Source organism: Ixodes scapularis, unplaced genomic scaffold, assembly GCF_016920785.2.
Source record: "Ixodes scapularis isolate PalLabHiFi unplaced genomic scaffold, ASM1692078v2 PGA_scaffold12__126_contigs__length_90152505, whole genome shotgun sequence".
In the NCBI taxonomy this organism is placed as follows: domain Eukaryota; kingdom Metazoa; phylum Arthropoda; class Arachnida; order Ixodida; family Ixodidae; genus Ixodes; species Ixodes scapularis.
In genome coordinates, this window is record NW_024609838.1 from 40,943,181 (window position 1) to 40,957,191 (window position 14,011).

Sequence of the window (14,011 nt, forward strand, 5' to 3'; positions counted from 1 at the left end):
CGCTGCCGCGGAAGCGGATCCGCTCCCGGCGGCGGCGGCGACGAGCGGGTTGCGTTCACATCTATTTCCTTCGAGCGGCGACGGCGGCGACGGCGGCGACGGCTGCGGCAGCTGTTCTCGTAACATCCCGTCAAATATGACGAGAAGGCGCAAGAGTTCCCACCTCAGCTGTCTCTAGACTAGGAGTATCGCGAACTTTTGTCGAACTCGATTTTTAGATCGAACTTTCGGGGTTCGAAGCAACCTTTGAACTTTTAACCAGGATCGACCGGTTCGACCACTGATCTCAATGACAATTGCTGGATAGCGCTTCCCCGCTTGTTTGCTGCAGCGCGAGTGAAGCATCCGGACGGCCGGCCATCCTGCTCGGAGACGATTTGTGCTTTTGCTAGCGTTTTGCTGCACTTTTCCAGCGTGCTATAGACACATTTTCTACTCGTTCGTCGTCATTCGCCGGAGAAGTTATTAGAGCGCAGCTCTTAGGCGCCCGTTTCCGGCTTGAGCGGCGTCGCCGTCGGCGTAATCGCGCGGTGCATTATGGGCAGAGGTCGGCATTTTAGGTCGCCCTCACTTACCCTCAGCCTCACAGCCACACTCACCTAAGCCCCTCACTCACCCTCACCCTCACAGCTACACTCCCTTTCAGCCCCTCGCTCACCCTCATCCTCACAGTCACACTCACCTTCAGCCCTTCACTCACCCTCACTGACCCTCACGGCCCTCACGCCCCTCATACACTCATGGCCCTCACGCCCCTCATGCACTCACCGCCCTCACGGCCCTCACGCCCCTCACCGCCCTCACGCCCCTCACGCACTCATGGCCCTCACGCCACTCACCGCCCTCACGCCCCTCACTCACTCATGGCCCTCAAGCCCCTCACCGCCCTCGCGGCCCTCACGCACTCATAGCCCTCACGCCACTCACCGCCCTCACGCCCCTAACGCACTCATGGCCCTCACACCCCTAATGCACTCACCGCCCTTACGGCCCTCACGCCTCTCATGCCACTCACTGCCCTCACGCACTCATGGCCCTCACACTCCTCACCGCCCTCACACCCCTCACGTATTCATGGCCCTCACGCCACTCACCGCCCTCACGCCCCTCACGCACTCATGGCCCTCATATCCCTCACCCACTCACGGCCCTCACCGCCCTCACCCACTCATGGCCCTCGCGTCACTCAACCGCCCTCACGCCCCTCACGCACTCATGGCCCTCATACCCCTCACCGTCCTCACAGCCCTCACGCACTCACTGCCCCCACCGCCCTCTCAGCACTCACGGCCCTCACTCACCCTCATACTCATGAATTTTCCTGGTTCAGAAACTCACTCACCCTCACCTCACCTGTGAAGATGAGGGTGAGTGAGGGTGAGCGAGGGCCCTCTTGAGTGAGGTTTGCCGAGGTATGATTGTGGGACGCGTGACGTCACTGGTGACGTCATCAGTGATGACGATGACGTCACCGATGACGTCCTCATCACTGATGACATCATCGGCATCGTCACTGATGACGTCATCATTGACGTCACTGGTGATGACGATGACGTCATCGTCATCGTCAAATTACCTCACGGGGTCACGCGACCCCCTTGAAGTCACGTGACTTTCGTGAGGCGACGGTGACGCCGCTCGTAAGGAGGAGTAGCAGGCAGGGTGATAAGATGAGGAGGAGGGAGGAGGGGTATACATACCCTCCCCTCAGTACCTTTCCCTCCTCCTCCTCAAGCGTTGCGCTCTAATTTGGCATTACAGGGAGTTTTAAACGGCTTTCATTTTTATCTGTATTAATGATATTTTTAAAACATTGAAGTGTCAGCTAAATCATTTGCAGATGATTGTGTTATTTACTCCGAAATGAGTCCCTTCACGATCATGTTAAACTCAAACTCAACTCAGTACCAGTCACTCAATAGAGCTTTGGCTAAAATTGAGGAATGGGCAGATAATGGCAAATGCAAACAAAATATATGATAAAACAGTTGCAATGACAATTACTTTATTCTATCAAATCAAACATCGTCAGATATGTGGATTAGTGCAAGTACTTTGGTGTGAGAGTAACAAATAAACTAACTGGAACAAGCATATAGATGACATCGTTCAAAGAGCCAGGGGAACATTTTTACGCTTAGGCAAACGTTGAAAGTTGCCGATAGTGAAAGAAAAGAAATGCGTACACTACTCTGATAAGGCCTATCCTGGTATACGTAAATTATGAATAATATATCCGCATACAGCCGCGTGAATGAATAAGCTGGATAGTGAGAAGGAATTTCGCTTCCCGATTTATATGCAATGATTTCAGGTTTAACTAATCTCTGTGAAGTTTGTTTTTAAAAGCGAATGTTCAGCCATTAAAGTCAAGAGCGAAGATAAATAAACCTATGGGTATCTATTTTCTTTTCTAAATAAAATGTTTAATACAAACAGTGAGATATCAAAATTTTTAACTACCGGTTCTTCCAGACTTAATCGTACCATAGCATTAAAACAATTGAAACTGAACCATGATCGTGTTAAATTAACCTGATACTGGGGTAGAGAGGAAACATCAAAACGTAGAAGAGACAGAAAATGGACAGGACGAGGTCTCAACGTGGTTAATAGTAACCAGCTCACCAGCACCCTTACGATATCTTCTCTAATAAACCATTATGTTTTTCTTTTTTTTAAATAAGGCATACTAAAACAAACAATGTTTTTGTTTTGATTTTTATGTTCCCACGCCTGTTATTGCCTATTTGTTTGAGTCGGAGTGTCCTTTATATAAATAAACAAATACCATCATCAAGTGTATTTGTTTCGAAAACATTTTCGCCGATTCTCCATCTTCAAGATAGATAATTCTGGCCGACCTACATTAAACATTGGATTCATTGCCTTGTCTTTAAACTTGTCTTTAAACTACAAAGGTAGACCATTTTAGCTTTTACATAAATATCAGCAAGACTGATGAGATTCCCAGCATGGCATACTCAGCAGCCTGCGGTGCAGACAGAGAAGAAAACCGTTCTCAGACCTTGCAAAGGGTAAATTTATTAAAAATCTAACTGTACAAAAATAAATAAATATACAAGACAACGTTCATTCCTTCGAGCAAACCTACAAGACACCACGCAGCGCTTAGTCAACTTCTTCAATCGTGGGTCCTCTATGACTGGGTGCACTCTGCTTCGTGCCCTGGTGCAGCTTGCTCATGATGGGCGAACACAACTGCTGCAGCTCCTTCAGCCTGTGCTCATACTCCTCCTTTTCAGCCAGAGTGTTGGAGTCGATCCAGGATATTGTGTCCTTGCACTTGTCCAGGACATTTTGCTTGTCCGAGGGAGAGAGCCTGTCACCCGCCTCCTCCGTAGCCTGCTTGACGCCATACACATACGACTCCAGTCCGTTCCGGGCGGTCACCTTTTCCCTCTGGAGTTCGTCCTCGCGCTTGTACTTCTCGGCATCGGCCAGCATACGGTCGATGTCCTCCCTGGACAGGCGGCCCTTGTCGTTGCTGATGCGGATGCTCTCTTGTCGACCTGTGCTCTCGTCCTCGGCCGAGACGTGTAAGATGCCCCTGGCGTCCATGTCGAATGTCACTTCGATCTTGGGCACACCCCGTGGCGCAGGAGGAATGCCGCTCAAGTTGAAGGTTCCCAGCAGGTGGTTGTCCCTGGTCATGGCGCGTTCACCCTCGAACACCTGAATAGTGACGGCCGGCTGGTTGTCCGCGTACATTGTGAACGTCTGCGACGTCTTGCAAGGAATTCGGGAGTTGCGTTCCACGATTTTTGTCATGACGCCTCCAGCGGTCTCGATGCCCAGTGACAAGGGAGCCACGTCCACGAGGAGCACGTCTCGGATGACCTCGCTGGCCTGCACGGCGGCGCCATAGGCCACTGCTTCGTCCGGGTCGATGCCCATCGAGAGCTCTTTGCCGTTGAAGAAGTCTCTCAGCAGCTTCTGCACCTTTGGGATGCGCGTCGAGCCGCCAACGAGGGCAACATCGTGAATCTGCGATTTGTCCATCTTGGCGTCCTGCAGAGCACGTTCCACAGGCTCCAGGGTGCTTCGGAACAGGTCCATGCATAGCTCTTCGAACCGGGCCCTGGTGATCTTGCTGTAGAAGTCCACGCCTTCGAATAGCGCGTCGATCTCGATGCTCGCCTCGGCAGAGCTGGAAAGGGTCCTCTTGGCTCGCTCGCAGGCTGTCCTAAGTCTCCCCACTGCACGGGCGTTGCATCTGAGGTCCTTGCGGTGTTTGCAATTGAACTCTTCGCAAAAGTAGGTGACAAGCCGGTTGTCGAAGTCTTCGCTTCCCAAATGTGTGTCTCCAGCCGTAGATCGGACTTCGAACATGGAGCCTTCGTCGATGGTCAGCACGGACACGTCAAAGGTCCCTCCTCCCAGATCGAAGATGAGGACGTTCTTCTCTCCCTTGAGGTTTTTGTCGTGTCCGTAGGCCAGTGCAGCTGCAGTGGGCTCGTTGATGATCCGCAGCACTTTGAGGCCGGTGATAACTCCGGCGTCTTTCGTAGCCTGCCTCTGGGAATCGTTGAAGTAAGCACGCACCGTGACCACAGCGTCGCTGACCTTCTGACCCAGGAAGGCTTCCGCAGTCTCCTTCATCTTGGTCACCACCATGGCGCTGATCTCCTCCGGGTTGAATTTCTTCCGCTCTCCTTTGAACTCCACGCTGATCTTGGGCTTGCCAGCGTCGTTCTCCACCTTGAAGGGCCAGTGCTTGAGATCACCCTGGATCTTGGGATCATCAAACTTTCGTCCAATGAGCCTCTTGGCATCGAACACTGTGTTCTCCGGGTTCAGCGCTGTCTGAGCCTTTGCTGCGTCTCCGATGAGTCGCTCGGTGTCGGTGAAGGCAACGTAACTCGGCGTCGTTCGGTTTCCCTGGTCGTTGGCGATGATCTCGACACGACCGTGCTGGAACACACCGACGCAGGAGTACGTAGTACCCAAGTCGATGCCGATAGGCAACCTGCAATGCTGTTTGGTTTGGCGCCATCTAGCGGCCGAAGCAAGAAATATTGGGTACCCCAGGGAGTGGCGGATGCATTGTTCAAACGTGAGCTTTTACTCTCGTGGCGCCGCTTAGCCTGGCGTCTAAAGCAAGAAATATTGGGTATCCCAGGACGCCGTGATCGCGTAACATGCCAGTATAGCGGAAGCTACTGCCCTGGCGGGCCAATGGGTACGTGACTGCGTATCACCGGAGCGCGCCTCTACTCCGAAGAAACATCAGGCTTTTCGATGCGTCATGCTCCAATTTGTGTGCGTTGCGCTCGTATACGTCGCGCATTTCGAAGCCTTCGGCACGCAATGTGGGGCTTATCGTTCACCCTTTGCCAAGTTACAACGAGACAGGGTATAACCGTGGGCTCTCACTCTGCCGGCGCCGCCTGGCCATTGCCGGCTGCCTATGCGGAGGGCAGTTCGTCTGCTTCTTGCGCAGGGGGTAGCGGTATGGTGCCTGGATCGCGTCTTTGACTGGTGTGTTTACCGCGGCCAAAAAAGTGGTCCCTCGATTTCCGCCTGATGACGTCATAGAAGTGTCATGCTGTCGCCGGTCGCGACCCTGGTGGCGTTTCAACAGTTATGGTGTATGTAGCAGATGCCTGTTCTGCTGCAGGTCGCTTTCCACTGTGACAGTTCACGGAAGCTAGTGCAGCCGGAAGTTGGGACGCCTAACGGAACGCCGTGACGACAGCGACACTCGCGTTCGCTCGTGCTTTTCGCCAGCATTTCTACGGCCAACCGCCAGGATCGCGACAGGCAACAGCATGACACTCGCGTCATTTGTTGCCACATCGGGACCACTTTTGATGTATGGGCGGAATAGGACGCTAAACACACCAGTCGAAGACGCGCTCCAGGCACCATAGTAGCGGTGACGTCAGAACGCCGAGCCCTGATTGGCTGATCGCGACCCCCTATCTGAGCGTCGTCTGCTCCTTTGCAACGTCGTCTGCTCGCAACGTCGTCTGCGTCTGTCTTACCTTTCCTGCGACTTTCGGAAACGCAGAGGCCAGATTCACGAAACGATCTTACGCCAAAAATGTGCGTAAGACAAAACTTACGAACAAATTCGTATTCACGAAACGAAATTTCCGGAAGTTTTGCGTAGGTTACGACAAAATCCTACGACAGCTCCGAAGCTGTCTTACGCACTTCTTACGATCAAATCAGCATGGCCGACAGCGTCGCGGTCGCGGCGACCAACGGACGTTTATTTTTATAACGTACGCTTCTCACGCGTCCCGACTTCAAGCAGCAAGAAAAAAGTGAAAAGCACTTGAAACAGACCACGACGAACAAGAACACAGGATCCACAAACACCCGGGGAAAGCTCCAACGGCTACGATTCCACCGAACACGACCAAGCGAGTACGGCAGTTAGGCCTAGCAGGCACTCCGCGACTCGGCGACCGTCTGAACACGACCGGCTGGCGTGCTGAATGGAATATGCCCGCGCGACCCTTGTGAACCCTTGCCGTATTATACTTTGATCGCTGACCTCGATTTTAGATTAAGAGGTCAATTTCTTCCTGTTGTCATCTCCTTGTTTCCCGAGGCAACGGTGACTCTCGCCGCTGAAAAAGCGGTGAATCTCCGACAGACGCAGGAAAGGTAAAGCATCCATCGCTTTGACTGGCAGACGTAAAGCGGACGACGTTAACTGTGCCAACCCGCTGACGCCGTTAAAGAATGAGGTGTCTCGCCGCTCACGAAAGGAGGGAAAAAGTATTTGGGAGGGACCTTGCGGACACTAACACGCTTACCTCTCGGTTCTTAGCAAACAAACCTAGGCGCCTCGGTACACCTCGCCAGTGAGTCCTTTGACTTCCCTCCTTGATGCGCGTCTGCTAGTTGTTAGGCAAAAACAACGTACCGCTCGAGTTATTTCGTCTGCCCTCTCTGAAAGGCGAAGTCGAGCTCGCTCGACTTCCGAAAGTCGCAGGAAAGGTAAGACAGACGCAGACGACGTTGCGAGCAGACGACGTTGCAAAGAAGCAGACGACGCTGAGATAGGGGGTCGCGATCAGCCAATCAGGGCTCAGCGTTCTGACGTCACCGCTACTTCCTTTCTCATGCGCAGAAGGCGAAAATGAGCCGCTGTTCGTCCGAGATGGCATGGTTGTGTAGTTTGCTTCGTGTGACAGTTGATGTCACAATTTGAAAATCGCGCTCACTGTGTCAGCTGCGAAATGATTGCGGCTGCGAGCGCGCGTTCTGCCTTTTGTGCGATTCTTTCGCCATTCCAGAAACTTCCAGAGAGACCGAGTTCTCATTTGGTCGAATCAGCAGCGATTATCGCCGTGACGTAAATCTTGGAGAGCGGCCATTGGTCAGCCCGATATAGAACGCGCTGGAAGTTTCCCGCGTCGTCTGCTCTATTCTGGTGTGGCAGAGCTGAGTTCGTTTTGACTGACGCTATTCGCTTCGTGATTTTGGCTTCTTTGTTTCTTGTTAAAAAGAGAGGAAGAGGAATTGAGAGTGAAGAGAGAAGATAAATTGCAGTTATCAGTCGTGATCATGTTGAAGTTTGTTATTTTATTAATCAACGTTTATTTCGCAACATCGAGGCTGCAGGTGATTTTAGTTGAGTGTCTGTGGTCAAATGTTCCTAAGAACTGCTTGACCAGTGTTTAGAGTTTTCAGAAAACACAGGTTTAGTGTTTAAGAATGATTCACTAAGAATATTAGTTACTTAGACGCGGAGTCAAATGAAATAGCAATGGTATCACATGTTACGTATTAGTTATTGTTAAATTTTTGTCGGGGCTTTGCGTTCGTTCAAATGCCATATTTCATTGAAATTTTTGAAAGCGGTTGCGTGTCCATTTATTTGTAACGTGTGGTGTTGCCTGCTTTGTGTTACAAAACAACAAAACAGGGCATGTGTTTTGATGGTTGCGAATCTTTCAACCCTTCATGATTAAACCCAGTTTGTGTTGTTTGGGATCTTTATCAAGAGATGGCGCCACAGATCCGTGCGCAACGTTGGGGCAACGCTGACTCGACGCAGCGCGCGGTCTTTAGAATATTCTCGATGTTTCTCGAAGGTCCTATGCGTTTCCAAGTGCGCGCGTTATTACTCATCCGCTCGTGACGTAATGACCGTCAACAAATCACATCGCAAAGCGGCCTTTCTAGGAGAAGCTCCTCCCACAAGCGTGATGCGTCCGTTTCAAATCTCTCCGCAGTCGAAAGAAGAGTTCACTGGAAACGCTCATTGGTCTGCTTCAATGGATTCCAACTTGTCTCCGATCCCACTTTTTAAGAAAGCGACCTTTGCATTCATTGGAGGGGGAACCGAGCCCCTGAAAGGCAGCCTTTGTATTCATCGGAGGGGGAAACCTCTAATTTCCCTCTCGTGGCTTCCACAATGCTAAGTCAAAGTCGAAAGATAAAGCAAATATGTGTACAGAAAGGCAAGACCCTCCTCGCGCGTTGGCCGCGACGTCACGGAAACGATGGGACGCTATTTGATGCGGAGGTGGCGGAGGGATATAGGAATCCTTTTGAGGGGCATTTGCCGCTACCTTCTCTTTCGAGGCTGACTTGAAACGTGTATAAAAGCGCCCTCGCTCCCGCCCAGCTCGTCTGCTAGAAAACAACTCGCATTCAATCGAGTCGTGTTTCGAGAGCGTCAACTCAATCCATATCTGACTACTGCATTTCGGCATCGAGATGATCGTCTTCCCCATGGCTTCGATCTTCACATCGATGGACAGAGGTGCCTTCTCTGATTGCGGCTCCATGATGAGTCGGATGTTTGACGGCAACGACTTCGACAGGACTTTATTCGACGGCATCGTACCTGTTGGACTCCTTGGATGTCCGGACGATCGCCGCAGCTCTTATAAGGCGTCCAGTTCGAAGTGTCCGGCCTCCGAAGTGTCTTTCACTCCGGACAACTTCGACTGAAACTGGACGTCCGAGGCTTCGTCCCCGAGGAGATCAGCGTGAAGACCGTCGGAAACTCCGTCAAGGTGCACGCCAGGCACGAAAAAAAAAAAAAAAAAGACGCCGAGAGACGCGGCTTTGTGATGCGTGAGTTTGGACGCAATACACGCTTCCCGATGACGTCGATTCGAAATCCGTGACGTCACAGCTCACAGGACGTGGCCTGTTGGCAGTCGAAGCCCCGATGAAGAAGCTGGAGACGACATCAGTGTCTGACACGGTCCCCATCTGTAGAGCACACGTCTTCTAACGACGTCCCTTCAGTGTCGCAAGGATCAACTTAAGGAGATGCGAACGTTGTTTATGATAATTTACTGCCTGTGATATTTTTCTTCTTTTTACTTCACCTTTTAGCTAACCAAGTACTCGAATAAATTATATTTTTCCAACCTTTACTTAATGTTTACATTTTCCAACCCTTTTTTCAACCTTTTTGCAATTCCTTTCATTACATTCAAAACCGATTTTAAAAGGGGCGAAGGTTTGTCGCCATAAGTTAGGTGCGCCAAGACTGTAAATACATTTGGAACACGAATCTAAAGAATCGTGTTCCAAATTTATTTAACCGCTGAGTATGTTCAGATTACTGTTGCACAAAATACTCAATGAAAGTATTTAAGTTAATAAATAGTAAATACCGGCTTCATAAAGAATTTAAAATACTGTTCAAGTTACTTTCAATGTAAAGTATCTTTAGTAGAGAACAAATATTTAAAAATGTAATTCAATTACTTTTGAAGATACTTCCGCATTGCGTATTTTATATCGAGGTCAGTGACAAACACAATTATACAATTGCACAAATCTGGTTTACCAGAATGGTTTATTAGCGCGCAACAAGACAAAACGAAAAAAAACAAAAAAAAACATCGCAGGACTTTTTTATGCAGTCAGGCCATAAAGAGCAGAATAGCACTGATACATGTTCCAAAACATTTGTGGGACAGAAAAAAAAAAGAAGGTTTTTAGCTGTTTGCAACTCTAACAACCTAAAAGGGGCGCGCTGGTCCCTATGGAAGTGGCCGCCATCCGGATTATCGTCGTAAAACAGCAGTAAGAGGCGGGGTATGCTACGTGTAATTAATTATAGTTAGGGTTCGGAGTTTTCGGTTTAAACCGATAAAAACCGATAAAAGTACGCCGAATCCATTTTCGGAAATTCTGTTTTAACCGAAAAAGGTCAGTTTGTAGGCTCGGCGTTTTTGGTTTAAACCGATTGAAATACGTCTAATCCGTTTTCTAAAATACGGTTTTAACCGAAAAAGGTAAGTTTCTTAGTGCCGCGTTGAGGTAAGTGGGGGAGGGAAGGGGGGAGAGAGAGGGCTTTGCAAGGTTTGACATTGTGTGACGTTTTCATGATTGACCTCTTCCAAGGTTCAACATGCAACAAAAGAGGTCTTGGATTGGCCTTCGCGGGACATGGGCTAGTTTAAAGGGATACTACAACGAAATTTTGGCGCTCATTTTTTGGTCTATATGTGTTCAGAAAAGCAGCATCACATCGAACATACCAATATCTTGTTAAAAAAGTCACGAAAAGTAATTTTAAAACGAATTAAACGATTAGCAAAAAGCACCTGGTGGATGTCGCTAACGCCTCGCTTGTAATGCCCGTCTAGGAACCTTGACAGCTAGTGACGGAGGTTGTCTCGTCTCCGGCCACGACGAGAGAAGAGGGGCAGGAGGAACTCCCCTCTTCAAGAGAATGCCTTTTGTGTGTCGCAGAAGTCGCTATTGTCCCCCTACAAGATTACAGAAGATTAACCCGTCACTCAAAATTCGTACAAAAGCAGCCGCTTAGGTGGCTGGACCGAGTAGGCCATCCTCTCGACGTTAGCCTCGCCGTAGCTTTGCTCATCTTGAGACGACCTACGTCACGATTGCGTTGGATGTCACGTGGACTCCGCTGGGCCTTCTCCGAGCGCTTGTCAGAGTGGGCCGTTTATAACGAAAACTACAGCCACCAGGCTCAAAATACAAACGTGCGATTGTCATTTACGGATATTGTGGATCATATTCAACCTATTTTTTAACACGACAGGAATATTTCAAATTTCGTTGAAGTATCCCTTTAAGGTTTTTCGCTTCATGCACTTCAGAGGACATCGAGGAAAGCCGTTCATACCTTTCTAAACACCCTCTCTCAAAGTTCCCTCGGGTTAAAAACATAAATACAATTAATTTTTTTTTTTACCATTCCGCTGGTTTTTGTACGGTCATCACCTTAGACGGTCACGTCGTCAGAATGGTAAGGAAAAAGAAGCGCGCTGAAAATTATGCCCGCGAATTCCGCGATTTTGAGCTGTGTCCTGATGGAAGTTGTAGCGAAGGCCACGTATGTACATGTGCCGTTATTCTTTGAGTGATCACAAATATCACAGCTACAAGGATAATCTGATCCAGTGTCCGATGGACATGGTGTTTTTTTTTAATACTCACCGAAAAAAAAAAAACCGGTAAACTTTTTTGGGAATAAATATGCACCGAAAAAAATACCCCTGAAAATTGAATTAAAAAAAAAACACCGAAAAAAGTACGCCGAATTTTGAAAAAATAAAAACCGAAAACGCGGAACCCTAATTATAGTTTTGCATTGTGCGAGCAGTATTAGACCCTTAATTAATTTTTTTCCCGCCAGAAGTGGGTAGACAGGCACCTTTCTTGGTAAGCCGATGATCCAAAAGTTAGGCAGTGCGATTCTCACTGCGGTACCACCATCGCTGGAAGTTGCGAATAGTGACATCGCTGAATATCACGTCCCGCGGCGGACCTTGGACGCATCGCTATAAGCAAACTTGGGATACGGGAATGAGTGAATGGATAACAAAGATAGCCCAGATAATAGCCACAGCACTCCTCGCATCTTCTTCAAATAGGTTGAGTTCAGAAAGGCACTCAACGTTGGGGGACACTTTGTTGGCATTTTGAGAGGTCATCCTGCCCGTAGTTAGTTTCCTGTCCTCTTCTCTGCTTATCAACGTTTGTTTACAGAGTCTCAAATCACTTATTAGGAGAACCGATGGCGTCTTCGGTTTGTGTTTAACTTAAAAAAAGATGTTTTTGGCTGCTGTGCAGAGTTTGCGTCACGGTGACGTAATTCTCGCGAGTTCGACATCAAACGGACACTTTTGTGTTGAATGTGTCTCACGCTGCCCTCGCTCGCATTCAACCTGCTACTGTTCTTAGAGCAGCTAAGCGGAGCACATAGCTACTCTAACTCATCACAGCGAGTAGCGCTACCTATTCATGCGATCGATGTGAGCACCCGTTCGCACAAGAAACGATAACTCTTCATTAGGCATGTGAAAATAATGAATTTTGGGTTCGAAGCAAGTTCAAAGTGAATGGTGGTTTTGGCCGAATAATTTTGAATCAAATATTGGATAGTCTGCGCCTTTCGCCATGCCTTTCACTACTGTTACACCATGAAATAAAAATTCAGCTAAACTGGCGAAGGTTGTTCCCAAGCTTCTAATTGCCCGCTTATGAGATCTGTTACATTTATCTAGCACTGTGGCCTCAGAAATTCAAATGCATGCGTTGGGATGGCAACTAAATGACAGATCTGGCATAAAAGTAAACCTATAAAGGAGCCCCGGCATACCTAATTGAGGGGGTTTATAAATCTTCTTGCAAATATTTTCTTCAGTTGTGAATTAAAACAAGCACAAGTAATGTACACAGGTTGTTAAAACATCGCTGCCTAACATATACCCTTGTATAAAAGCCACAGTTAAATTTTGAAGATTTTACTGCAACATAAAAATTACCAATCATGCTTTCTTCTTTATTTTGTTTTACATTAGGCGCGCGCGTGCGTTATACTACAGGGTGATTTAAGGAGAGGCCAGGCTCTTTAAATCGACCGCAAAATTCGATTTTTTAACCTATCGCGCTACAACTTTGTGCAGCGTTGTCCACAGATGGTGCATTTTTTTTTTGTAAAATTTGCAAAGAGCGAACTTACCAGAGGAAAAAGTAAAGAAAGAAAAAGGCTTAGCTCCTATGGAAACGCAGCGACGCCACCGGTCTTCAAACAACACGGCGCCGTTTCGCGTGGGAGTCAAGAGATGGCGCAACGAACGAGCATACCGCGCCGAGAGCCTGGGTCTTTGGCAGACAATTTTTTGACTCAAAAGTGGCGCGCGTTCCGCAGGCGGCGACAGTCGCGGAAACAAAAACAGGCGCGGTAACAACAAGGAACTGCAGTTGCTTTTCTGCTAAAGACGCCGGCTCTCGGCGTCGTATGCTCGTTCGTTGGCGGCAGTTGGCGTCGCGACCGCTTGCGCCATCTTTTGTCTCCCACGCGAAACGGCGCCGTATTGTTTGAAGACCGGTGGCTTCGCTGCGTTTCCATAGGAGCTAAGCCTTTTCTTTCTTTACTTTTTTCTCAGGTAAGTTCGCTTTTTGCAAATTTTACACAAAAAAAAAGAAAAAGCACCATCTGTGGGCAACGCTGCACAAAGTCGTAGCGCGATAGGTTAAGAAACCGAATTTTGCGGTCGATTTAAAGAGCCTGGCCTCTCCTTGAATCACCCTGTACTTGTGTTTTTCGCCTAAGTGTTTTTTGCCTAAGTGCGCGGCTGCACGGCGGCGAAGCGACTCGCAAGATCGCGGTGTCAGCTCCGCGGGTATTGCTTCTCCGCAGTGAAACAATGCTTGAGGAGAAGCGCACTCAAGGGGACAAACCCGCCGGGATGAACACTTCGAAAAGTATGAATATTGCAGTTAATTTTGAAGAGAATATCAAACAGCGTGGAAATTGAAACTAGTATTTAATAATTCTAATATTCGTGCAGCCCTAATCTTCGCACATAGTACTTAGGCATAAAAAAAAAACTGTACTTAATTTTCAGTGGCTTCGCCAAGAATGCCACGTCACGTGCCAGACACTTTCAGTTTTCTTCTTGAGAACAACTCCCTTTTGGCGCAGACATGGCGCAAATTGTGCACAAATGCAACCTTTGGAGCAGCATGTAGCAGGGTTTTTGTTCTGGCGCAGTTTGGCACAAATGGCGCAGCAGTTCCACCA

At 48.7% G+C, this 14,011-nt stretch overlaps 1 protein-coding gene and 1 pseudogene across 1 annotated transcript; one reads left to right on the forward strand and one right to left on the reverse strand.

Annotated features, from left to right (window-relative positions):
* Positions 1–3,132: 3,132 nt before the first annotated feature.
* On the reverse strand, positions 3,133–13,808 carry LOC115321088 (heat shock protein 68-like). The gene is made up of 2 exons (XM_040206891.3): positions 13,801–13,808; positions 3,133–4,990 (listed from the first exon to the last, which is right to left on the reverse strand). The coding sequence occupies exons 1-2, from the start codon at positions 13,806–13,808 to the stop codon at positions 3,133–3,135; spliced, it is 1,866 nt and encodes a 621-aa protein (XP_040062825.3).
* LOC115321076 lies at positions 8,704–9,263 on the forward strand (annotated as a pseudogene).
* Positions 13,809–14,011: the final 203 nt, after the last annotated feature.